At 41.8% G+C, this 26075-nt stretch overlaps 1 protein-coding gene across 1 annotated transcript in view; it reads left to right on the top strand.

Annotated features, from left to right (window-relative positions):
• The window catches only part of slc18a2 (solute carrier family 18 member 2), a 204763-nt gene that overhangs the window by 5641 nt on the left and 173047 nt on the right, over window positions 1-26075 (top strand). The window contains exon 2 of the mRNA XM_034185176.1: window positions 9711-10050. Within this exon, the coding sequence (XP_034041067.1) occupies window positions 9711-10050 (340 nt within the window). The remainder of the gene's footprint in view (window positions 1-9710; window positions 10051-26075) is intronic.

The raw sequence follows: 26075 nt of genomic DNA, 5'->3' as shown, positions 1-26075 counted from the left end.
GATATGGTACTATGAGGTCCCTAAGATAAGATGGGACCTGATTATTCAAAACCTTATAAGTAAGAAGAAGAATTTAAAATTCTATTCTAGAATTAACAGGAAGCCAATGAAGAGAGGCCAATATGGGTGAGATATGCTCTCTCCTTCTAGTCCCCATCAGTACTCTAGTTGCAGCATTTTGAATTAACTGAAGGCTTTTCAGGGAACTTTTAGGACAACCTGATAATAATGAATTACAATAGTCCACCCTAGAGGAAATAAATGCATGAATTAGTTTTTCAGCATCACTCTGAGACAAGACCTTTCTAATTTTAGAGATATTGCGCAAATGCAAAAAAGCAGTCCTACATATTTGTTTAATATGCGCAGTGAATGACATATCCTGATCAAAAATGACTCCAAGATTTCTCACAGTATTACTAGAGGTCAGGGTAATTCCATCCAGAGTAAGAATCTGGTTAGACACCATGTTTCTAAGATTTGTGGGGCCAAGTACAATAACTTCAGTTTTATCAATCAATCAATCAACTTTTTTCTTGTATAGCGCCAAATCACAACAAACAGTTGCCCCAAGGCGCTCCAAATTGCAAGGTCAAGGCCATACAATAATTATGAAACACAGTCTACGTCTAAAGCAACATAACCAAGGGATGGTTCAGGGTCACCTGATCCAGCCCTAACTATAAGCTTTAGCAAAAAGGAAAGTTTTAAGCCTAATCTTAAAAGTAGAGAGGGTGTCTGTCTCCCTGATCTGAATTGGGAGCTGGTTCCACAGGAGAGGAGCCTGAAAGCTGAAGGCTCTGCCTCCCATTCTACTCTTACAAACCCTAGGAACTACAAGTAAGCCTGCAGTCTGAGAGCGAAGCGCTCTATTGGGGTGATATGGTACTACGAGGTCCCTAAGATAAGATGGGACCTGATTATTCAAACCTTATAAGTAAGAAGAAGAATTTAAAATTCTATTCTAGAATTAACAGGAAGCCAATGAAGAGAGGCCAATATGGGTGAGATATGCTCTCTCCTTCTAGTCCCCATCAGTACTCTAGTTGCAGCATTTTGAATTAACTGAAGGCTTTTCAGGGAACTTTTAGGACAACCTGATAATAATGAATTACAATAGTCCACCCTAGAGGAAATAAATGCATGAATTAGTTTTTCAGCATCACTCTGAGACAAGACCTTTCTAATTTTAGAGATATTGCGCAAATGCAAAAAAGCAGTCCTACATATTTGTTTAATATGCGCAGTGAATGACATATCCTGATCAAAAATGACTCCAAGATTTCTCACAGTATTACTAGAGGTCAGGGTAATTCCATCCAGAGTAAGAATCTGGTTAGACACCATGTTTCTAAGATTTGTGGGGCCAAGTACAATAACTTCAGTTTTATCAATCAATCAATCAACTTTTTTCTTGTATAGCGCCAAATCACAACAAACAGTTCCCCAAGGCGCTCCACATTGCAAGGCAAGGCCATACAATAATTATGAAACACAGTCTACGTCTAAAGCAACATAACCAAGGGATGGTCCAGGGTCACCCGATCCAGCCCTAACTATAAGCCTTAGCGAAAAGGAAAGTTTTAAGCCTAATCTTAAAAGTAGAGAGGGTGTCTGTCTCCCTGATCTGAATTGGGAGCTGGTTCCACAGGAGAGGAGCCTGAAAGCTGAAGGCTCTGCCTCCCATTCTACTCTTACAAACCCTAGGAACTACAAGTAAGCCTGCAGTCTGAGAGCGAAGCGCTCTATTGGGGTGATATGGTACTACGAGGTCCCTAAGATAAGATGGGACCTGATTATTCAAAACCTTATAAGTAAGAAGAAGAATTTTAAATTCTATTATAGAATTAACAGGAAGCCAATGAAGAGAGGCCAATATGGGTGAGATATGCTCTCTCCTTCTAGTCCCCGTTAGTACTCTAGCTGCAGCATTTTGAATTAACTGAAGGCTTTTTAGGGAACTTTTAGGACAACCTGATAATAATGAATTACAATAGTCCAGCCTAGAGGAAATAAATGCATGAATTAGTTTTTCAGCATCACTCTGAGACAAGACCTTTCTAATTTTAGAGATATTGCGTAAATGCAAAAAAGCAGTCCTACATATTTGTTTAATATGCGCTTTGAATGACATATCCTGATCAAAAATGACTCCAAGATTTCTCACAGTATTACTAGAGGTCAGGGTAATGCCATCCAGAGTAAGGATCTGGTTAGACACCATGTTTCTAAGATTTGTGGGGCCAAGTACAATAACTTCAGTTTTATCTGAGTTTAAAAGCAGCAAATTAGAGGTCATCCATGTCTTTATGTCTGTAAGACAATCCTGCAGTTTAGCTAATTGGTGTGTGTCCTCTGGCTTCATGGATAGATAAAGCTGGGTATCATCTGCGTAACAATGAAAATTTAAGCAATACCGTCTAATAATACTGCCTAAGGGAAGCATGTATAAAGTGAATAAAATTGGTCCTAGCACAGAACCTTGTGGAACTCCATAATTAACTTTAGTCTGTGAAGAAGATTCCCCATTTACATGAACAAATTGTAATCTATTAGACAAATATGATTCAAACCACCGCAGCGCAGTGCCTTTAATACCTATGGCATGCTCTAATCTCTGTAATAAAATTTTATGGTCAACAGTATCAAAAGCAGCACTGAGGTCTAACAGAACAAGTACAGAGATGAGTCCACTGTCCGAGGCCATAAGAAGATAATTTGTAACCTTCACTAATGCTGTTTCTGTACTATGATGAATTCTAAAACCTGACTGAAACTCTTCAAATAGACCATTCCTCTGCAGATGATCAGTTAGCTGTTTTACAACTACCCTTTCAAGAATTTTTGAGAGAAAAGGAAGGTTGGAGATTGGCCTATAATTAGCTAAGATAGCTGGGTCAAGTGATGGCTTTTTAAGTAATGGTTTAATTACTGCCACCTTAAAAGCCTGTGGTACATAGCCAACTAACAAAGATAGATTGATCATATTTAAGATCGAAGCATTAAATAATGGTAGGGCTCCCTTGAGCAGCCTGGTAGGAATGGGGTCTAATAGACATGTTGATGGTTTGGATGAAGTAACTAATGAAAATAACTCAGACAGAACAATCGGAGAGAAAGAGTCTAACCAAATACCGGCATCACTGAAAGCAGCCAAAGATAACGATACGTCTTTGGGATGGTTATGAGTAATTTTTTCTCTAATAGTTAAAATTTTGTTAGCAAAGAAAGTCATGAAGTCATTACTAGTTAAAGTTAATGGAATACTCACTATATTATCTTATCTGAGCTAAGCACTAAGTCAGACAAAAGGTCCGAAAATTCACAGAGAAACTCACAGTAACGACCAGGCGGATGATAGATAACAACAAAAAAACTGGTTTGTGGGACTTCCAATTTGGATGGACAAGAGTAAGAGACAAGTTTTCAAATGAATTAAAGCTCTGTCTGGGTTTTTGATTAATTAATAAGCTGGAGTGGAAGATTGCTGCTAATCCTCCGCCTCGGCCCGTGCTACGAGCGTTCTGACAGTTAGTGTGACTCGGGGGTGTTGACTCATTTAAACTATCATATTCATCCTGCTGTAACCAGGTTTCTGTAAGGCAGAATAAATCAATATGTTGATCAATTATTATATAATTTACTAACAGGGACTTAGAAGAGAGAGATCTAATGTTTAATAGACCACATTTAACTGTTTTAGTCTGTGGTGCAGTTGAAGGTGCTATATTATTTTTTCTTTTTGAATTTTTATGCTTAAATACATTTTTACTGGTTGTTGGTGGTCTGGGAGCAGGCACCGTCTCTACGGGGATGGGGTAATGAGGGGATGGCAGGGGGAGAGAAGCTGCAGAGAGGTGTGTAAGACTACAACTCTGCTTCCTGGTCCCAACCCTGGATAGTCACGGTTTGGAGGATTTAAGAAAATTGGCCAGATTTCTAGAAATGAGAGCTGCTCCATCCAAAGTGGGATGGATGCCGTCTCTCCTAACAAGACCAGGTTTTCCCCAGACGCTTTGCCAATTATCTATGAAGCCCACCTCATTTTTTGGACACCACTCAGACAGCCAGCAATTCAGGGAGAACATGCGGCTAAACATGTCACTCCCGGTCCGATTGGGGAGTTGCCCAGAGAAAACTACAGAGTCCGACATTGTTTTTGCAAAGTTACACACCGATTCAATGTTAATTTTAGTGACCTCCGATTGGCGTAACTGGGTGTCATTACTGCCGACGTGAATTACAATCTTACCAAATTTACGCTTAGCCTTAGCCAGCAGTTTCAAATTTCCTTCAGTGTCGCCTGCTCTGGCCCCCGGAAGACAATTGACTATGGTTGCTGGTGTCGCTAACTTCACATTTCTCAATAACCAGAGTTTGATCCTCGGCGGGTGTGTCGCCGAGTGGGGAAAAACGGTTAGAGATGTGAATGGGTTGGCGGTGTACACAGGGCTTCTGTTTAGGCCTACGCTTCCTCCTCACAGTCACCCAGTCGGCCTGCTTTCCCGGCTGCTCGAGATCTGCCTAGAGGGAACTAACGGCGGCTAAGCTACCTTGGTCCGCACTGACTACAGGGGCCTGGCTAGCTGTAGAATTTTCCACGGTGCGGAGCTGAGTCTCCAATTCGCCCAGCCTGGCCTCCAAAGCTACGAATAAGCTACACTTATTACAAGTACCACTACTGCTAAAGGAGGCCGAGGAATAACTAAACATTTCACACCCAGAGCAGAAAAGTTCGGGAGAGACAGGAGAAGCCGCCATGCTAAATCGGCTACGAGCTAGTAGCTGCGCTAAGCTAGCGGATTCCTAAAAACACACAAAGTGAATAATGTGTAAATAATTTAGAGGTGATTCAGCAGAGGGAGTGCTTTAGTTAAGGCACGTGAAGATTACACTGTGAAACAAATCGTTATCTAGTTAACTAGATCAATCTAACTGCGCAGATTAAACAGCTAACAGATACAGAAAAACACCGCTGTGCTCCAGAACAGGAAGTGATACAATACTGCAGTGAGAGCCAACCACCAGTAGAGGTTCAACACACCAATTCCCTATCAACATAGCTGGTCTCACTACTGAGACCAGCTATGTTGTACGGTTTAGAGACGGTGGCACTAACAAAAAGACAGGAGGCAGAGCAGTTGAAATTGTCTTTGGGAGTGATGAGTATGGATGAGATTAGGAATGAACATATCAGAGGGACAGCTCAGGTGGGCCGGCTTGGAGACAAAGTCAGAGGTGAGACTGAGATGGTTTGGACATGTGCAGAGGATGTACCCAGGGTATATAGGGAGAAGGATGCTGAGGATGGAGCCACCGGGCAGGAGGAGAAGAGGGAGACCAAAGAAGAGGTTTACGGATGTGCTGAGGAAGGACATGCAGGTGGTTGGTGTGACAAAGGAAGATACAGAGGACAGAGTGAGATGGAAATGATTGATCTGCTGTGGTGACCCCTAACGGGAACAGCTGAAAGAGGAAGAAGACGAACAAGAAGCTCACTACAAGAACCAGCATAGCATTTCCCCATTGACAGACGTAGAAAGGGTTCGGGTTCGAAAATTAGAAGTAGAAAATTATTTAGCATTATTTGTCCAAGAAGCCTCCTGTCTTAAGATAAAATATCTTCAAATCAAATTTGAGGAGTGAAAATATCAAGGGTTAATTTTTCATAAAAAAAATTGTAGGAGGGAAGCTATCTGACTTATGCTTTGTAGCAGCAGGTAGAGATCAAGGTGTGTGTTGATGATAAAGGTTTGGACGCACTTTCCCTTTCAATTGAATGGGAAAGTGCGTCCAAACCTTTAACTGTATATTTGAAGGACAACAAGACCAGAAATGTATATAAAGAAGCTTTAACACTAACACCCAAGCTAATAAATCTGTTTCCACAGAATTTTCCTGATTAGTTCTTTTATGTCCAAGTCATCTGCTCTGTCGGCCTGATCTTGACAGAGCTTTAGAGCTAAGCAGTGCAGGATATAGTTAGTACTCGAATGGAGGACCTCTTTGGAACACCAGCAGCTGTGTGTCTTTCTCTAGGTAAAAGTGGAGTTGCATCAGGAAGGGCATCTGGTGTAAAACTTTTGCCAAATACCAATGCAAATCTGGCTGTATTCGCTGTGATGACCCTCGACAAAAATGGGAACAGCCGAAGGGACAACAATAACAAGTTTATATGTCCAACAACAGTGAAGCAGTGAGATGTGCAGTTGGAATGACAGATGCGTTCATTTACAGGTGGGATTCTATCAAGGATCAATCAATCAATCAATCAATCAATTTTTTATATAGCGCCAAATCACAACAAACAGTTGCCCCAAGGCGCTTTATATTGTAAGGCAAGGCCATACAACAATTATGTAAAACCCCAACGGTCAAAACGACCCCCTGTGAGCAAGCACTTGGCTACAGTGGGAAGGAAAAACTCCCTTTTAACAGGAAGAAACCTCCAGCAGAACCAGGCTCAGGGAGGGGCAGTCTTCTGCTGGGACTGGTTGGGGCTGAGGGAGAGAACCAGGAAAAAGACATGCTGTGGAGGGGAGCAGAGATCGATCACTAATGATTAAATGCAGAGTGGTGCATATAGAGCAAAAAGAGAAAGAAACAGTGCATCATGGGAACCCCCCAGCAGTCTACGTCTATAGCAGCATAACTAAGGGATGGTTCAGGGTCACCTGATCCAGCCCTAACTATAAGCTTTAGCAAAAAGGAAAGTTTTAAGCCTAATCTTAAAAGTAGAGAGGGTGTCTGTCTCCCTGATCTGAATTGGGAGCTGGTTCCACAGGAGAGGAGCCTGAAAGCTGAAGGCTCTGCCTCCCATTCTACTCTTACAAACCCTAGGAACTACAAGTAAGCCTGCAGTCTGAGAGCGAAGCGCTCTATTGGGGTGATATGGTACTACGAGGTCCCTAAGATAAGATGGGACCTGATTATTCAAAACCTTATAAGTAAGAAGAAGAATTTTAAATTCTATTCTAGAATTAACAGGAAGCCAATGAAGAGAGGCCAATATGGGTGAGATATGCTCTCTCCTTCTAGTCCCCGTCAGTACTCTAGCTGCAGCATTTTGAATTAACTGAAGGCTTTTTAGGGAACTTTTAGGACAACCTGATAATAATGAATTACAATAGTCCAGCCTAGAGGAAATAAATGCATGAATTAGTTTTTCAGCATCACTCTGAGACAAGACCTTTCTGATTTTAGAGATATTGCGTAAATGCAAAAAAGCAGTCCTACATATTTGTTTAATATGCGCATTGAATGACATATCCTGATCAAAATGACTCCAAGATTTCTCACAGTATTACTAGAGGTCAGGGTAATGCCATCCAGAGTAAGGATCTGGTTAGACACCATGTTTCTAAGATTTGTGGGGCCAAGTACAATAACTTCAGTTTTATCTGAGTTTAAAAGCAGGAAATTAGAGGTCATCCATGTCTTTATGTCTGTAAGACAATCCTGCAGTTTAGCTAATTGGTGTGTGTCCTCTGGCTTCATGGATAGATAAAGCTGGGTATCATCTGCGTAACAATGAAAATTTAAGCAATACCGTCTAATAATACTGCCTAAGGGAAGCATGTATAAAGTGAATAAAATTGGTCCTAGCACAGAACCTTGTGGAACTCCATAATTAACTTTAGTCTGTGAAGAAGATTCCCCATTTACATGAACAAATTGTAATCTATTAGACAAATATGATTCAAACCACCGCAGCGCAGTGCCTTTAATACCTATGGCATGCTCTAATCTCTGTAATAAAATTTTATGGTCAACAGTATCAAAAGCAGCACTGAGGTCTAACAGAACAAGCACAGAGATGAGTCCACTGTCTGAGGCCATAAGAAGATCATTTGTAACCTTCACTAATGCTGTTTCTGTACTATGATGAATTCTAAAACCTGACTGAAACTCTTCAAATAGACCATTCCTCTGCAGATGATCAGTTAGCTGTTTTACAACTACCCTTTCAAGAATTTTTGAGAGAAAAGGAAGGTTGGAGATTGGCCTATAATTAGCTAAGATAGCTGGGTCAAGTGATGGCTTTTTAAGTAATGGTTTAATTACTGCCACCTTAAAAGCCTGTGGTACATAGCCAACTAACAAAGATAGATTGATCATATTTAAGATCGAAGCATTAAATAATGGTAGGGCTTCCTTGAGCAGCCTGGTAGGAATGGGGTCTAATAAACATGTTGATGGTTTAGATGAAGTAACTAATGAAAATAACTCAGACAGAACAATCGGAGAGAAAGAGTCTAACCAAATACTGGCATCACTGAAAGCAGCCAAAGATAACGATACGTCTTTGGGATGGTTATGAGTAATTTTTTCTCTAGTAGTTAAAATTTTGTTAGCAAAGAAAGTCATGAAGTCATTAGTAGTTAAAGTTAATGGAATACTCAGCTCAATAGAGCTCTGACTCTTTGTCAGCCTGGCTACAGTGCTGAAAAGAAACCTGGGGTTGTTCTTATTTTCTTTAATTAGTGATGAGTAGAAAGAGGTCCTAGCTTTACGGAGGGCTTTTTTATAGAGCAACAGACTCTTTTTCCAGGCTAAGTGAAGATCTTCTAAATTAGTGAGACGCCATTTCCTCTCCAACTTACGGGTTATCTGCTTTAAGCTACGAGTTTGTGAGTTATACCACGGAGTCAGGCACTTCTGATTTAAAGCTTTCTTTTTTAGTGGAGCTACAGCATCCAAAGTTGTCTTCAATGAGGATGTAAAACTATTGACGAGATACTGTATCTCACTTACAGAGTTTAGGTAGCTACTCTGCACTGTGTTGGTATATGGCATTAGAGAACATAAAGAAGGAATCATATCCTTAAACCTAGTTACAGCGCTTTCTGAAAGACTTCTAGTGTAATGAAACTTATTCCCCACTGCTGGGTAGTCCATCAGAGTAAATGTAAATGTTATTAAGAAATGATCAGACAGAAGGGAGTTTTCAGGGAATACTGTTAAGTCTTCTATTTCCATACCATAAGTCAGAACAAGATCTAAGATATGATTAAAGTGGTGGGTGGACTCATTTACTTTTTGAGCAAAGCCAATAGAGTCTAATAATAGATTAAATGCAGTGTTGAGGCTGTCATTCTCAGCATCTGTGTGGATGTTAAAATCGCCCACTATAATTATCTTATCTGAGCTAAGCACTAAGTCAGACAAAAGGTCTGAAAAGGATCAGCTCTGAGCTCTTGATTGTTTACAGAGGTGATGGTCAGGTAGATGGATGAGATCAGAGAGGAGTCTCCATTGACTGATGTTTGCAGGTGACGTGATCTGTAGTGAGGGTAGACAGCAGGTTGAGATGAGGCTGGAAAGTCAGTCAGCAAGACTGAGTAATGAGAGGGAGCCCAGTGGAATCGTGCAGTTACAAGGAGTAGAAGTGGTGAAAGTAGATGAGTTTAAATATTTGAGGTAAAACAAAAAACAGTCGTTAGTTATGAATTTTAGTATTGACATTGGCTCACATTGTTAAAAGACAGAACTCACTGTTTGTTTTTTGTGAAACTTGCTACTCCAAGTTTGTTTCTCTCTGAAACGTGTTTGACAAGAACCGCCCCTTTAACGTTTCTCTTCATTGGTTTTCTGTCCAGATAATTTTTTCTTCTGTTGTGCCCAAATGTGTTGCATTGGCTTCATATTAGCGACCAGTGTGTTACTGTATTGCATCAGCGTCTTTGTTTTTGTGTTTTTTTCCCCGTCAGTACCCATCATTCCCAGTTACCTGTACAACCTGGATGAGCAGTCACATGGCGTTTCGGTAAACATCACCCTGTCTCCCCTGCAGAAGGCTCCCGGAGCCTTTAACAGCATTGTGTCCTTATATGACAACACCGTGAAGTTTTCAGAATCCAACTTCACAGCACAGGCCACGGATCCGGTCCCCACGACCCCCTCAACTACACAACTGCCTCAGCAGTCCCCCGACTGTCCCCACTCCACCACAGTGTTAGTCAGTGAAAATGTCAAAGTGGGATTGCTTTTTGCCTCCAAGGCCACCATACAGCTGATCACCAACCCCTTCATCGGACCACTGACCAACAGGTGAGTGAACACCACCACCGACCAATAGGATCGCTGCTCTGAGAGACACTGTGGTCTTTTAAATGCTATTGCTGTGTCCTCACAAGCTACAGTTGAAACTGCAACTGAGGCATCATCTAAACCGGTTACTAGAGGTCAGCATCAAAGGTCAAACCAGATCAAGTTGACCTTTGACAGTGATGAAGTGTGACAGAGATCTCAGACCATCAGTTCCATTTCAAAGGGTTACACAGCTCTGACTTTGTACAAAACTTGTGATTGAAATCTATCACCATGTACTTTGTCAGGGCATTGTTTTTACAAGATGAAATTTTGTCAAAATATGACAAACAATAAGTAAAGCTTCAATAGAATTACAGCATAAGTGTAGCACAGGATTTCTTGAATTACTTTGAGAAGAAAATAGAAGAACATATCCCAGCCTGCCTTAACCCAGCCACTACGCCCTGCTATTGAGGTGGGTGCTACCACTAAGGTGTTACCTAGATTTACAGAATTAGTATCTCAATAGGGGTGCTGACGAAACTCGCAATGCCTACAAAAAGAACAACCTGCTTATTTGATTGTACGAGGTCTGTCCAAAAAGTATCGTACCTTTTTATTTTTTTCATAAACTATATGGATTTGAATCACGTGTGATTACATCAGCCAAGCTTGAACCTTCATGCGCATGCGTGAGTTTTTCCACGCCTGTCGGTTGCGTCATTCGCCTGTGGGCAGGCTTTGAGTGAGCACTGGTCCACCCCTCCTGTCGGATTTCTTTTGTCTGAGAACTTGCTGAGAGACTGCCGCTTTGCTCCATGAAATTTTTTTCAGAAACTGTTAGAGACAGGCAGTTGGAAACCATTCAATAGATTCAGTTGGATATCGGTGAAGATTCTGTCGGCGTCACGCAGATTATGGACTGTTAAAACCTTTTTAAAGACGGCCCACAGCGGCGGAGAGCACGCGGCACGCCGAGCGGCCATTCGACAGGCTGGATCGACCAGATCATTTCTAAACTGAATGCTGTGTTGATCCGGGACATCGTGTGACTACCACAGAAATGGCAAGAGAGCTGGACATAGTACTTTTGCGGCACATTCCACTGTTACAGGAGATTTTGTAATGAAAGACGTGCAGAGGATTTCACGCGTCGGCACGAAGCAGCTCAGGACGCGCAGCAAAAAAACACCTCCATCTTGGAAGTCTCACAGGACATGTTGTGGCATGTCCAGCTGTTACACAATTTCTTGGCTACTCACTCAACTGAAAGCCATTGAAAGCCATCTGAATCTTCTGAATGGTTTCCAACACAGAGGTGTTCAATTCAAGATTAATGTTTTCTTTTCTGAGGCTGAGTCCACATCTCAGAAGTCCAACATGTCTCCTTTGAAAGATAAAATATATTTGAGCTTATCCATGATTCACATGAATCAAGTGATGTATGACATCAAATGCTGATGTTGTTCAGTTTTATGAAGAATTTGGAGGTTGGATTCAAAAAGTTGTACAATAAAGACCCAGGAGACAAGAAAATGTTAAAGGTTTTAGTCCATAGTGATAATGTACAGAGTGTTAGAACAGTCTTTGACAGATGCCCCTGTCACACGAAGCATGGGGGTTCATAGATCTGTCAGTAGAAGGCAGGCAAACAGCAGAGGTTAGTTAGAACAGACATTTTTTAAATATTGTGCATGTTTCCTATTGGTCGTGAGTTGATGACCAGCTCTTTCCTATTTATGATGACAGCTGTTATTGATGAGCTGAATCTGAATGAAAGCTTTTTAATCTGAGTCTTCCTTGCAGAACTTACACTTCAGTATGTTACTGAAAACAAATGTATGTAGAGGATCAAGATCTGGCACTGTTCCACGAAGGAATAGCAAAGCTTGAACGTCACTGTGTGGCCGAGAGCGTTTTGATGTACCCTTATGAGTCAAGAACCCCACACACACAGATGAGACGTGTCAGCAGTCATCACTTCAGGACAGACTGGATTTTACTTGACTGGATGCATGCCAAAGTTTAAAATACATGTAAAATGATCATTAGTCAAAACGGAGGAAACATTGAGAATATGAGAAGAATCTTCATCATATTTTCCTGTATGTGAAGTTTTTCCGCTATCTTGGACAGAAAAGCATAAATGATGAGTCCGCTGAGATGGTGATGAGACTGGCACAGGAGTTGAAAAGGTTTCTGCATTTCATTCAATTCCTGAGTGATTTTTGTAACTGCTTTGTACTATAGCACAACCAAGAGTTGTGCGATTCTGACACCTGGAACATTCTGAAAGGAAGGTGATGACTAATGTTAACCTACCATGATGATGATTTAACTGTGTAAGAAATCGGCAGTTCTAGTGTCTGTATAAACTTTGAACAATGAACCAGGGATGAGATTTTTCCACGGATCCGTGGATTTCTGCGGATTTGACAGTCCCGGGGGTCGATTTTGTGAAACGTCCAAATCCGTTGAGAAAATTTTAGGGGGGGAGGAGTAAGAATGCAAAAAAAATTAATGCCAGGAGTACCTTTGTTTAATAAAATTGTCGTCTATTCAGAACACTGAGTGGTCTTTGTTTATCGTTCGATCAGTCTGTCAGTCAGCCGAACGCGGAAGTAACGCTGTGCTGATCAGTGACCAGTATGAAGTAAGTGCACAATGAGCATGTAGTGTACGGGAGGTAACTGTGTAGTCTTTCAACTTCCAATATTCAGTAGTTTTCCCTCCAACAAATCATAAAAACCGAGACAGTATCGAAGCTCAGTCGAAGCTATTACTTACGCATGTTGTCATTGGTTATTACAAAGCTTATGACCAATCAGCGCAAAGGTTATATATGCGTTTCTCCCGCCCTTACATGTATGTTAGTTGACAAGTGTGCCATGCTGAAAGTGGAGAATGCTGAAAATCAAGTAAGTCTAGTTATGAAAAAATATTTTGGTCACAAAAATACACATATACAGTAGATGGTCTTAGTAAGGGTTTACAGTTTGAATTATAGATATGAAAACCTGGCATTTATAGTAGTTTTTAATATAATTTTAGTGCAATTTACATGTTTTAAAACAGCAAAAATGCTTTGGCTCCGCCCTGGACCCGCCGGGGCCTGCGGCCCCTGGACCCTGGCTTATTTTCCTCTGAAAATTGAATTTGCCAATCTCATCCCTGTAATGAACATATGTAAATAGGCCGCACTTGTCTATAATATACTAAGGCATTTACGCAGAGGAACAAGTACAATGTTCTGGAATGGCCATCTCAGTCCCCAGACCTGAATATTATTGAAAATCTGTGGTGTGATTTTAAGTGGGCTGTCCATGCTCGGAAACCAAAAAACCTGAGATGTTTTGTAAAGAAGAATGGTCCAAAATACCTTCAACCAGAATCCAGATTCTCACTGGAAGCTATAGGCTGTTATTTCTGCAAAAGGAGGATTTACTAAATATTGATGTATTTTTTCTGTTGGGGTGCCCAAATTTATGCACCTGCCTAATTTTGTTTAAAGAATTATTGCACACTTTCTGTAAATCCTACAAACTTCATTTCACTTCTCAAATAGCACTGTGTTTATCTGCTATATGATATATTTAACTGAAATTTCTGATACAAACAACTGATGATTATAAAGGAAAAATCATGAAAATTATCAGGGGTGCCCAAACTTTTGCATACAGCTGTATATCATGAATGATATTCACATTTTGTGAGACCTGCATTCACGATTTGAGAGATATTTTTTCAGTATTCACGTTTTGCAATTAACGGTTTGGGGATAATTCATGATTTGCACCTGATTCATGTTTTGAGAGTTAACACATGTCAGTAAAATTAATTGATCCTTTTCACTGAGACATGACCCCTGTAATATGCCTCCTGACACATAGTGCTAAGTAGCCCAGCCGGTGCTACTACGTGACCATCATGACTTCTCCATACACCATCCAAGGGGACTTAATGGACCCACTGTCCAACCATACCTGTTTTTCTTCCAGTGCAGCCATACGTTGCAGCTCAATTATCTCAGAACTCCCCCCTAGGAAAAAGGTTGGCGTTTCCTTCCCCCTTTTTGTCAACTGCACTCCTTGCACTTTCACGACACAGGGGACACAATCTGCAACTACCTTAGTCACCTGATCCGCAAAGTTGTTTCCCTGTGCAGTAAAAGATGTTCCTGTCTGGTGCCCTGCCACCTTGAGTACTGCTACCTCCTCAGGGAACTTCAACACCTTAGCTAGCTGCATCGCCAAAGCTTGATGCTTAACAGGTATTCCTGTTGTCAAAAACCCTATTTTTTGCCAGTGTGGGAGGTCCAAGAGGGCTTCCCTGACTGCATAAGCCAAATCTGTATAAATATTTACTCTTTTTCTCTGTGCTGCAGTGCAGGTCTGTTTCATCGCTTTTAGCTCTGCAGTCTGAGCGGAAGCTGGAGGTGGGAGCCTTTTGGCATCCAACCGTCCTAAAACTCCCATTCCCATCTGGTGTAATCACCGCATAGGAGGCCACTATCCCCTCTGCAGGGTCATAGTGGCTATGCCTATCAGTAAAATAGACCTTGCCAGGGTCCATTAATGGTTCAGACAGGGCAGTTTGGTTAGTTGTGGTTTATTCTTCAGCCAAGTGCTCACAATTATGAGCTGGTTGCGGGTTTAGATAAGTTGGTGTCTGTTGGGGTATAATGTAGGTTTTCCTGGCTCAAAAGGTTTACCAGTTTGTTTGTCCTTTGGGGTGACTGTGAACCTCCTGCTGGACAGGAAGGATGTAACAGAATGGTCAGTGTACATATACATTTCTTGGCCACACGTGATGTGTGAGACCCCTTTGATGTCTTGTGCAATTGCACACACTCCCCTCCAGTCTCAACTGGATCCAATTGTTTGCTGTAATAGCACATAACTTTACTTCTTATAGTGCCTGGTTGGTATAGTACTGCATTAACAAACTCTTTGTTTTCTATCACATCAAAGTGAAATGGTTTGGAGAGATCAGGTGTCACCAATTAAGAGGCCCTACACAGTTGCTGTTTCAGTGTAATGAAAGCTTCATCCGCAGCCTGATCCCACTCTAGGTTGGCCTTATAGGCTGTATTTCCTGCTTTTGTTATGCATTTCCTCAATGGAACCACCATTTCAGTATAGTCAGGAGCAAAGTTTTCGCTATAGTTCGCCAGACCTAGGAAGGACATCCTCTCATGGACTGTATGTGGTTTGGAGTGATTTAGAATGGCATCCTTATGTTGTGCAGTCATTCCCAATCATTTGTTGAAGACCACTCTCTCCAAGAAGGTCACTCTCTGTCTTACCAGTTGTAATTTTTGCCTAGGCACCTTAAAACCTTTTGCACATAACCATTTCAAGAAGGCCATAATTGTCTGTATGGTCACCTCCTCCAAGGTATGCAATCAGGATGTCGTCCACGTATTGTAACACATAGGTTTGCTCAGACAATTCGGCCTCAAATTCTCTGAGACGTTTTCTCATCACATCATTAAAGAGTAATGGGCTCTCACTAGGTCCTTGTGGCAGCATGGTGTAGGTGTACTGTTTACCACAGTATGTGAAAGCAAAGTAGGGTTGGCTATCTGTGGTTATGGGCACACACAAAAATGCATTGGATCCAACACAGTGAACCACTTGTACTTTACCTCCACATTGGTAAGCATAGTGTATGGATTAGGTGTGTCATACCGGTGAGTCACTAGAGCTTCATTGATCTTTCTTAGATCATGGACCAGCCAGTAATTGGTCTTCCCTGGTTTCTCCACAGGGTTGATGGGGGTGTTGTATGGGGAGCAACACGCCACCAAGACCCTGGCCTCCATCAACCCATGGATGGTGCCCCTTATGCCTTCCAGTTTATCCACTGACAGGTGATACTGCCTCACATAAATAGGTGGTATGCCCAGTCTCAGTTGCAGCCTGAAAGGGTCCACAGAGGTGCATTTACCCACATCCCAACCTGGTCTCATGGCAAGTCGTGATTCAGCAGCATGAAATATACATTAATCTATTGGTTCATGATATTGTGACGAAAAGCGCCTCATTTTCATCGCAGCAGCACAAATTAATTCTAATTCATTCCGTGATGTCTGCACGAAATTAAAAGTGAAGCGGGGGGAGGGGGTCAGGGGTGGTTATGGTTAGGATTGGGGGAAGGAGTAGGGTTAGGTTATGGTTAAGGTTAGGGTTGGGGGTAGGAGTAGGGTTAGTAATAGTGACTTTAAAAAAAACCTGTCACAAAAATTATGAATTAAATTGGCCCCTTGTACCTGCTCCAACTGTAGCACAGCCCGAGGTGAGTCAGTATTCTCCCTGCTATGAGTATAAAGACAACAATTTTTCTCATAGCTTTGAGGGGCCTGCATTTGGATGGCATGTATACAATACATGTTGAGCTCATGAAAATAGGCCAGGGTATGTTTCCCCTGAACAGAGGTCCACCGATTGGCCTTGTCCACTGGTCGTTTGATCATGGGGCCCTGGTTCTTTGCCTGGTCCCCTGTGGCTACCAAAATGGTGACATGTGGTTCAGCACTGTCTCCCAGACAATACAGTATTCTCATATTGTCACTTAGTACTCCCTGCTTGCCTGCATAAATGTAATCAGTGTTGATCCACTCTTCCCCCATGTGGTTTGTTGATACAACATGTGTCCCCAGATTCTATCATACACTTCAGCCTGTTCCTCTTCATTGGGTAACAGTAGGTAATTATATGTGCAATGATAGGGATGTGGTGGAGCATCAACCAGGGCTTCCATTGCTCAAAATAAGTTAGCAATGGTGCATCCTGTTGTTGTGCCAATTTTCCCCACCAGACCACTGCTCCCTCATCCGTGTCATTCTCTTCAGGCTGCGGAACTTGAATCAGCTGTTTATGTGCTGACTTGTGGTGGCATTGTAAAATGCGGCCATTAGGGAAAATCACGTCTGTGGAGTGTGGATGGGGAATGGGCTGCTGGTATGGCCAATTGTATGGGTCCCACCCTCCCTGAGGGTTGATCCAGTGCCTTGGAGAAGGAAACTGCCTTGCCCTATTGACTCCTCTACCCATTCCCCTTCCGTACCCCCATCCTCTATGTAGTGGAACCTGATTATATGGGCAGCTACTAAGCTAATGGTCGAGAATGCCACACATAAAACAGCCTGTGTCCCGCGTCCTGGGTTAATATTGCTGTCATGACCTTTGGGGAAGGCGCTGTAGAGCTGGGAGTTGCTGGGGATGCCAGGAATGCTCCACAGCCTAGAGAGGAGGGATGCTAGTTTCTGCCCCCTTGGCTACCCTTTTTTCTGCCATTTGTGCTTGCTTTTTATCATCAATCATTGCTTATTAGCTAATTCCTCTCCTCTGTCTTTCTGTGCTTTTTGATATTTGTTTATGTGGTGTACCACGTGCGCTGTCCAGTCCCTATCATCTTTGTGCTGCAATCCCACTGTGTTTTCTACTTTGACAGGGTTGGGGCAGCTTTGTTCAATTGCATTTCTGAACATCATGCAGGGGACGCTCAAGGAACCAACCATCTGATCTTCTGATATCAACATTACCATCCTCACCCTCCTTCAGTGTGCATGACATCATATTTCCACTATTCAATGTGGGCAGGTGTAACTGTCTCATTGCTCTCCACAACGCCCTGTAACGGTGTGTCATCATCATCGTTAACTGTTCTTGCTTCCTGCTCCAGCTCATGAATCTCCCCACTCCCTAAACTCCCTTTCAGACACATCCTGTAGTCACCCAGAGCAGGCGTTTGCCCCACAGACATGTCTATAAATTTCATGATCCACTGGTGACCACCCTGTTTTACAGGTGGCAGTTTGCTGTGCATAATATCCACATCATGCAGTTTGAGACACCTGCACTCCAGAGTGACACCGCCATCGCTGTCTCTTTTCACTATCATCGGCATCTGTTTTGCTCTTGGTTTGGAAGTTTTTGCTTTGGTACCCCCGACAACATTGTCACATAAACTCCACCCTGATCAGGTGGTACCATAATTCAGGGCTGACCCCTCATCCTCACTTTCAGAGGTTTCTCCAGGTAAGACCCTTCTTAGGAGGGCATATGAATTCTTGGTCATCTTTTTATCACCTGATGGATCCTTCCTTGGTAACCTGCATTTTTTCTTTCCCTGTTCTGCACATGCATCCCCTATTGCATCACCCACACCACCTTCTCCCTGCTTTTTATGGGCGCAGTGATGACATGTGCAACATACCCTACATCATCCTCCTCTGCATCACCTTCTTCCCCACCTTCTCCTGGATCAGACTGTACTTCATTTTCTCCCTGCACATTTATGCCAGCCTGCGCAACCTCCTGACCCCTCTCTCTCTCCTCTTGCACCTTTTCAAAGTCTCTTTAGCAGCTTCAAAACCAATCTTCACTTCATCCATCAGTCTCTGCAGCTCTGCTACCACTTCTCCTTCTGTGTCCACCATACCAGCTATCCTCATCAGAGACCCCTGTGCCTGCTTGCCCTCTATCAATTGCTACGCTTTCTCTCCAGGATGAGCCAGTTCATTGCACAGTTCAGGAGCCCGTGGTGTGAGTGGGGAGTGGTGGGTAGCAGGTGTGTATTGTGGTGTGTTATTCTTCTCAAGGCTCAGATACAGTCTCGGCTTTCCTGCAGGAGCTACTTCCTGCTGATTAACACGTAGTGGTGTTCCTGTGCCACAGTTGCCCATGGATGAACCGCAGGTTAAATACCGGTGAGATGATGAGGAACAGGTTGCTCGATCCACTCCATGGTGCACCAGCTGGGGAGAGAGAAAAACCAGAGGCAGAACCAGATTGGGACCAAGGCAGCCCACAACACAACAGTACCCCTCTACCAGGCCAGTTGGGATGGTCCCGGTAGAAGACGTGGAGGAGGGAAGGGTCCTGCTTGACCCAGAACCCTCCCAATCCACCAAATACTGGAAGCCCTGGCGTCACACATCCAGAATCTTGGTGACTGACAGAAACAGATAGGGACCAAGGCAGCCCACAACACAACAGAATGCGAGGAAAAACGTGACCTGCACAATTCCACACTTGTACTTCATACTGTCATAAGTCTTGACCCGAACCAAAGGCATCATCAAACGTGTTCATGTACAGTTAACCCTCTGGGGTCCGAGTGCATTTTTTGGACAGTTCACTCACCTGGCATAAATGTTTTATTATTGCTGTTAACAGCTCTCCCTGCATCCCACAATCAAGTTTTGTGTCTCTTTTTTCAGGACAACCTGTGCTTTCAGAATATATATGTTTTTGTTGTGTTTTATAAGTGTAATAAAGGTTTACAATCAAAAATAATTTTCCACACACATTTGTTCAAAACACACAGGAAACTATAATAAACAACTGTTTTGACACTTTATAAAGGTAATTTGAGGTCTTGTGAGAAAGATTATGCAAGAAAAAGGTTCAAACAATAAACACAAATGCACATTTTGAACAATATATAAAATGGTCTATGCGTTTTGTTGTCCATTGATATGGTAAGCAGAGCTTTACGCAGAGAAAGCAACAGAGTTATCCACTAACATTCACATGCAAACTAGTGGAGCAATCCTAATAGTTACACACTCTTTATTTGAGCACGTGAGATTGTCATCAGAGGCTCTCTGTGTGCTCCTGCTTTCACTATCGCTGCGCATAATGGCGCAGGGCACACTGCGTATGTACTAATAGTATGTACTCATTGGAGCACCCAGGGGGCTATTCAAATGGGCCAACTAGTAACACATCACTCCTGAAAACGATCTTTGGCTTTTCACGTGAGGTAAATCTGCCCTCCAATTGGATTTTGGAAAACCATGTGACGGTGAACCAATTCCGATTGGACGCTCACATTGCACACGTCATCACACAGCTTCTATGAGGAGTACAAAGATGGCCGATGGCTGGCTCGAAAGTCAACGGAGTTAACTTTTCAGCAAAAAAAAAAAAGTAAGTTTCTATCTCTTATCATTCAAAAGTTATTTATAATTTAGTAAAGCTTGGTCTTAGCCGTCGTATATGACGGTGTCAGCGCCAGAGGGTTAACCAGATCAACAAGAATCCCTGAATAATGACACGTGGCATGAATCAGTCTTCCCGCAGACTTCTTTTTCCAAACTGTCACAGCATTAGCCTCGACTCAGTACGGCATCCACAGTGAAAATAATCAATGTTTGTAAATACTGAAAATACTGTTAAAGATAAATCATCTGAACACTTGCAAAGATTCTCACCATTAAGTTTGTTTTGTTTTGTTTTTGTGTTTTAAAAGAGCACTTGCAACTATGAATAAACTAGTTTAGCTAAAAACGTCTACAGATCTCAATTCACCCATCACACTTAGTACGAATGACCACGAACCAAGCCGAATCAGGCAGAATGTCAAAAAAAAAAAAAAAATCCATGCCACATCTGGGAGAGAATAAGAATTTCGGAGGACAGGTGTCCGAACACCCAGACTGCACTCTGACCCACCCCGACTGAATCGTGCATGTGCCGTGCGCATGATCCATTTTCCTTCCCACTGTAGCCAAGTGCTTGCTCACAGGGGGTCGTTTTGACCGTTGGGGTTTTACATAATTATTGTATGGCCTTGCCTTACAATATAAAGCGCCTTGGGGCAACTGTTTGTTGTGATTTGGCGCTATATAAAAAAAATTGATTGATTGATTGATGATCCTCCAAATGCAGTACAAATGCATGTGGAACACAGTAAGAATACCTGGACAGCTGCCAGATTGCAATAAGAACAATAACAATGCACTTACAAGTGTACGATTGCGACCCAATTGTGGTTCGGCAGAATATAATCCAGCAGCACTCGAGGCACATTCATGGTGCATTCAGGCACATTTGGGACATTTGGCCACCATTCGACATGGCAGGAACATGCTGAACGTTCCCCGAAACGTGATCAGAATGTCACAAATTCTGTTTTCATGCTGTCCGATTGTTTAGAATGCAGTCAGACACATTGACTGCCGCTCAATAGTGGTTCCACCTCAGCTGCGCCACGACTGTTTTGAACATGTGCAAAACATTCAAGGTGCCCAACTGTTTAGAGTCCTCAGTGGGACTTTCCCTCCATTTCAAATTCTAACATGGAGCCATAAATGGTGTTCTTCAGTGGTCAGGCCTTTGATACACAGAAACACAGAGAAGGGTTTGATGCTTCTGTTTCACTAGAGCATCTTTCAACATTTGTTTCAACAAGTCAAAAGTTCAAACACTTTCTTCATTACATTAATTCCACATAGAAACTCTTAATTGTAACTTGTCTGTGTTTATCTGTCAGTCTTTGTTTCATAATCATGTTACCCTGAAGATTCTGTGACAGTAAATAATGGACAGCTCTGTACACAATCTTATTAAATCACTAAAACCATCAGGAAGAACAAGCTTACTTCAGGCTGTGCACATGTACAGAAAGTGTAACATTGTCAATAGTACAGGGTGTTTCAAAAGTCACTCACGGTTTTATATTGTTTATTAAAAATTTATTTGAAACATAAAGTGGATGAATTTCGCATGGTAAAATCTATGTTAACTGAGAATATTTGCGGTATCATCTTTGATTTGGAATGTTCATCCATAAGACAGTGGTACATCTCGATGTGTGCACCACCTTTTTCGTAGCAATCAAGTTACCATTTCACACATGCCAGACCAACATCTGACAACATTTCAGGAGTCACTGAAGCACATGTAAGCTTCAAGTGCTGGGAGATCCTGAGGCCTTTTTCCATCGACTTTCGACTTGATATAACCCCACAAGAAGAAATCACAATGGTGTGGTATCAGGTGAATGGGGAGCCCATTCCAGGGGACCACGATGACCAATCCACTGATCTGGGAACTGCTCATCCAGGAACGCACAAACTTCATGCGAATAATGCGCCGGGGTGCCATCTTGTTGCATGTTAGCTAAAGCTGACAGTTCATGGACACAGGATTCCTGAGGCATATGGAGATAACTGTCGCCGTTGACATTCACAGAGTGTCCTAATCGATCACGGAAGAAGAATGGGTCAATTATGGGTCTGAAGAATGGGTCTGAAATTTCCCCCATTGAGGGATGAATAAAGGCTTTTCTAATTAAGCCAGCTGAAGAGAGAGCACACCAGATGATCAACTTAGGTGTATTCCATTCGTGCTCGTGGACTAGGAAGGAAAGTACTACTTGTATGGCAATCCTGGATCTCATTGAAAAAATAAATGACGCTATTGATAAAGGTGAGTGTGGAATTGGTGTCTTCCTCAATTTGTCAAAAGCATTTGATACGATTTTAATATTCTATTTGGTAAATTGGAACATTATGGTGTTAGGGGTTTAGCACTTCATTGGTTCAGGGTTCAGAAGTTATTTAAATGAAAGAGAGCAATATGTGAACATAAATGATAAACTATCAAAACGAAAACCTATACAATGTGGGATACCTCAAGGCTCAATTTTGGGTCCACTTCTCTTTATTATTTATGTAAATGATTTCCCAAATTCTTCTAACATTCTCCATAAAGTATTATTTGCAGATGACACTACCTTATTTTTATCTCATAAAGACCCGCAATACCTTCAAAATCAACTAAATTATGAATTGGCAAGAGTTGATAATTGGTTTAAATGTAATAAATTGTCATTAAATACGAACAAAACAAAATGTATTATATTTTGTTCTTGTAGAAATCGTAAATGTTTTAAAAATGTACAAATGAATATAAATAATAAAGTGATTGAAAGAGTTGAATCAATCAAATTTCTTGGAATCCAAATTGATGAATTTTTAAATTTCAGTAAACTTGATTAAGACATTATCTAAATATGTTGGACTATTCTTTAAGGTGAGGTATTTCCTCCCCTTTGAGGCTCTTCTGACTCTATACAGGTCCTTATTCGAACCTCATCTAAATTATTGCACTATTATTTGGTGTAATACTTACCCGAGTTACCTTTTAAAACTACAAACTTTACAAAAGAAAGTTATAAGAGCCATTTCTTGGGCCCAATATAATTCTCAAACTGATTCTCTCTTTTATAAATATCGACTTCTAAGGCTCACAGAGTGCAACTTATTTCACAATACCTGTACTACACTGTGGTGCACAGATTTAATGATAGACTCTGTCAGCTCATTCCCATTTCAGCTTCCTCTCATCATTATAACACCAGAGGAAAATTACACCTAAAGGGTAAAAGTAGGAGGTTAAAAAGTACTAGTTTTAGTGTGGCATGTAAGGGTCCACAAATTTGGAATGACCTGAGTGAGAATACTCAAAAGTCTCTGTCTTTACATATTTTCAAAAAGAAACTTAAACTAGAGTTACTTGCAAAATATAATTAAAATTCAACCAGCTGACGACTTCTTTATATCTATTGAAATACCCATGGGCCTATATGTCTGAATTTATTACACTGATGTCATAATACTTTTAAAATTCTGTCATTTAAGAAATGTGAACATTATTGTCTTAGTCTGTTGTAGATATTGTAACAGAGTAGGTTAGTTATGATAGGTAAAAGTAGGTTTAGATTTGTATTTATTGTACATTTGTTGTTTTTAAATATTAATGGGCCCAGCTCATAAGCTATGGACTGCTTTAAGGGTGTACCAATTACAAGATGTATTTATTAATCTGTATGGAATGTTTTAATGTTTTCTTTGAATTTTGTAATAAAGCTGCAATTCCGATTTGCACGGGATTGGCAAGTTCCCATATGCGGGTACAGTGGTCCCTCGTTTATCGCGGGAGTTACATTCTAAAAATAACCCGCAATAAGCGAAATCCGCGAAGTAGTCAGCGTTATTTTTTACAATTATTATAGATGTTTTAAGGCTGCAAAACCCCTCACTACACACTTTATACACTTTTCTCAAACAGGCATTAACATTTTCTCACTTTTCTCTCCTGTGTAAACACTCAAAAGTTCAAACCTTAGTAGAAAAATAAGTCTAGTATTATAGAATGAAACCAAAGAGCAAAACCTGTTTTCAGTCCCAAACATTTGTTTGAAAAATAAAAATAGAATGTTTTCCTATAAATAATTATGATGGCTTTTAGAACTAACAAATTTAATCTTAACGATCAACCTATGAGGTTGGACACATAAGAAATTATTAATAGTTTGACAGTTCCTCTGACCGCACCTCTGCATCCTGGCGCTGCACCGCTGTCGCGTCTTTTTTCACTGAGTGACACCTCGCTGCAGGTGTCTTTTTCCAAGTGAAGAACACAGTTATGGGTAGTTGTTGTCGCTCATTTTTCTTCTGGGCGAGAAGATTATAAACAGGCACACGCATGATGCTGACCAGTGCTGCCACCGGCCTGCTTGATGAGGACGCAGAACACAATGCGCTGTTAAAAAAAAAAAAAGCATGCAAAATTGGAGGAAAAAAAAATCAGCGAAACTGCGAGGCCGTGAAAGGTGAACCGTGTTATAGCGAGGGACCACTGTATTATTCTGATTGCAATGACCAGAAAGGTGGACGAGAGCTTTACTGCTGAACCACATCTGTTCCAGGGTGGAAGGGTCTCTCTGGAAAGGATTCAACAGTTTCACACATTTCCACCCGACTGTTGTAGACTTGCAGTTCAAGCTTTTTGGACAAACTGGATCTTGTAGAGGAAGAGCCTGAGCTCATGCCGCAAGATCCTTTGGATAGAAGTAGCGCTGCTGTTCATTTCTGAAGATGCTCTCCAAATGGACTTTCCTTGATTGAGATAAAAGCCTCCCGAACAGCTGCAACATTCTCCTCACTCTGCCCACTTAAGGGTCTTCCTAAACGGAGTCTATCTGTCACAGATCGAATCTCCAAGAACTTCCTGTGGGTGCTGAGGAAGGTGTTTCGGTCAGGTGCATAATGAGGTCCATAGAGTGCATGAAATCATCGCTGCACGGATTGAAGCCCCTCCATCCAAGCAGTGATTTTACACCTCCGTTCTACAGTAAGCATGGCACTTCAAGAAAATAACGGAACACTACAAATTTGCACTTGAAAAAATTGTCAGTTACTGAAGAGGGCAACAGCACAACATAAAAACCCTACATCATATACTAGCAAAGAAAAGAGAAAATAAAATCCAGGAGTGACTTCTGAAACACCCTGTAGATTTAGCTGAAAGGAGGAAGGGGGTGGCCTGAGATGCAGGGAGAATTTACTGAAACTTAGGCAGGGATTGTTTTTTAATTAGTGCGTTTTATTATAATCAACCTATGAAGTCCTTACAACAAAATTTGTATAAAAAAATATATACGAGGGCTGTCAATAAAGTAACGGTCCTTTTTATTTTTTTCAAAAACTATATGGATTTCATTCATATGTTTTTACGTCAGACATGCTTGAACCCTCGTGCGCATGCGTGAGTTTTTCCACGCCTGTCGGTGACGTCATTCGCCTGTGAGCACTCCTTGTGGGAGGAGTCGTCCAGCCCCTCGTCGGAATTCCTTTGTCTGAGAAGTTGCTGAGAGACTGGCACGTTGTTTGATCAAAATTTTTTCTAAATCTGTGAGACACATCGAAGTGGACACGGTTCGAAAAATTAAGCTGGTTTTGAGTGAAAATTTTAACGGCTGATGAGAGATTTTGAGGTGATTCTGTCGCTTTAAGGACTTCCCACGGTGCGAGACGTCGCTCAGCGCTCTCAGCCGCCGTCGTCAGCCTGTTCAAGCTGAAAACCTCCACATTTGAGGCTCTATTGATCCAGGACGTCGTGCGAGAACAGAGAAGTTTCAGAAGAAGTCAGTTTCAGCATTTTATCCGGATATTCCACTGTTAAAGGAGATTTTTTTAATGAAAGACGTGTGGACGGGTCCACGCAACGCTCCGCCACAGCAAAAACACCTCTGTTGGAAGCCTTAAGGACAAGTTGGAACATGTCCTGCTGTTAAACAATTTCTCATATACTCACTCCACTGAAAGCCATCAAAAGCCGCCTGGATTTTACAAATGGTTATCAACACGGAGGTGTTTTTCCTGTGCCGCCGCACCACGTCGGCTGCGTCCCGACGCGCGGATCCGTCCGCACGTCTTTCATTAAAAAAATCTCCTTTAACAGTGG

Source organism: Thalassophryne amazonica, chromosome 13 (genome assembly GCF_902500255.1).
Source record: "Thalassophryne amazonica chromosome 13, fThaAma1.1, whole genome shotgun sequence".
NCBI lineage: Eukaryota > Metazoa > Chordata > Actinopteri > Batrachoidiformes > Batrachoididae > Thalassophryne > Thalassophryne amazonica.
Note: the sequence above shows the minus strand (reverse complement) of the source record. Positions and strands in the feature narration are given on the sequence as shown.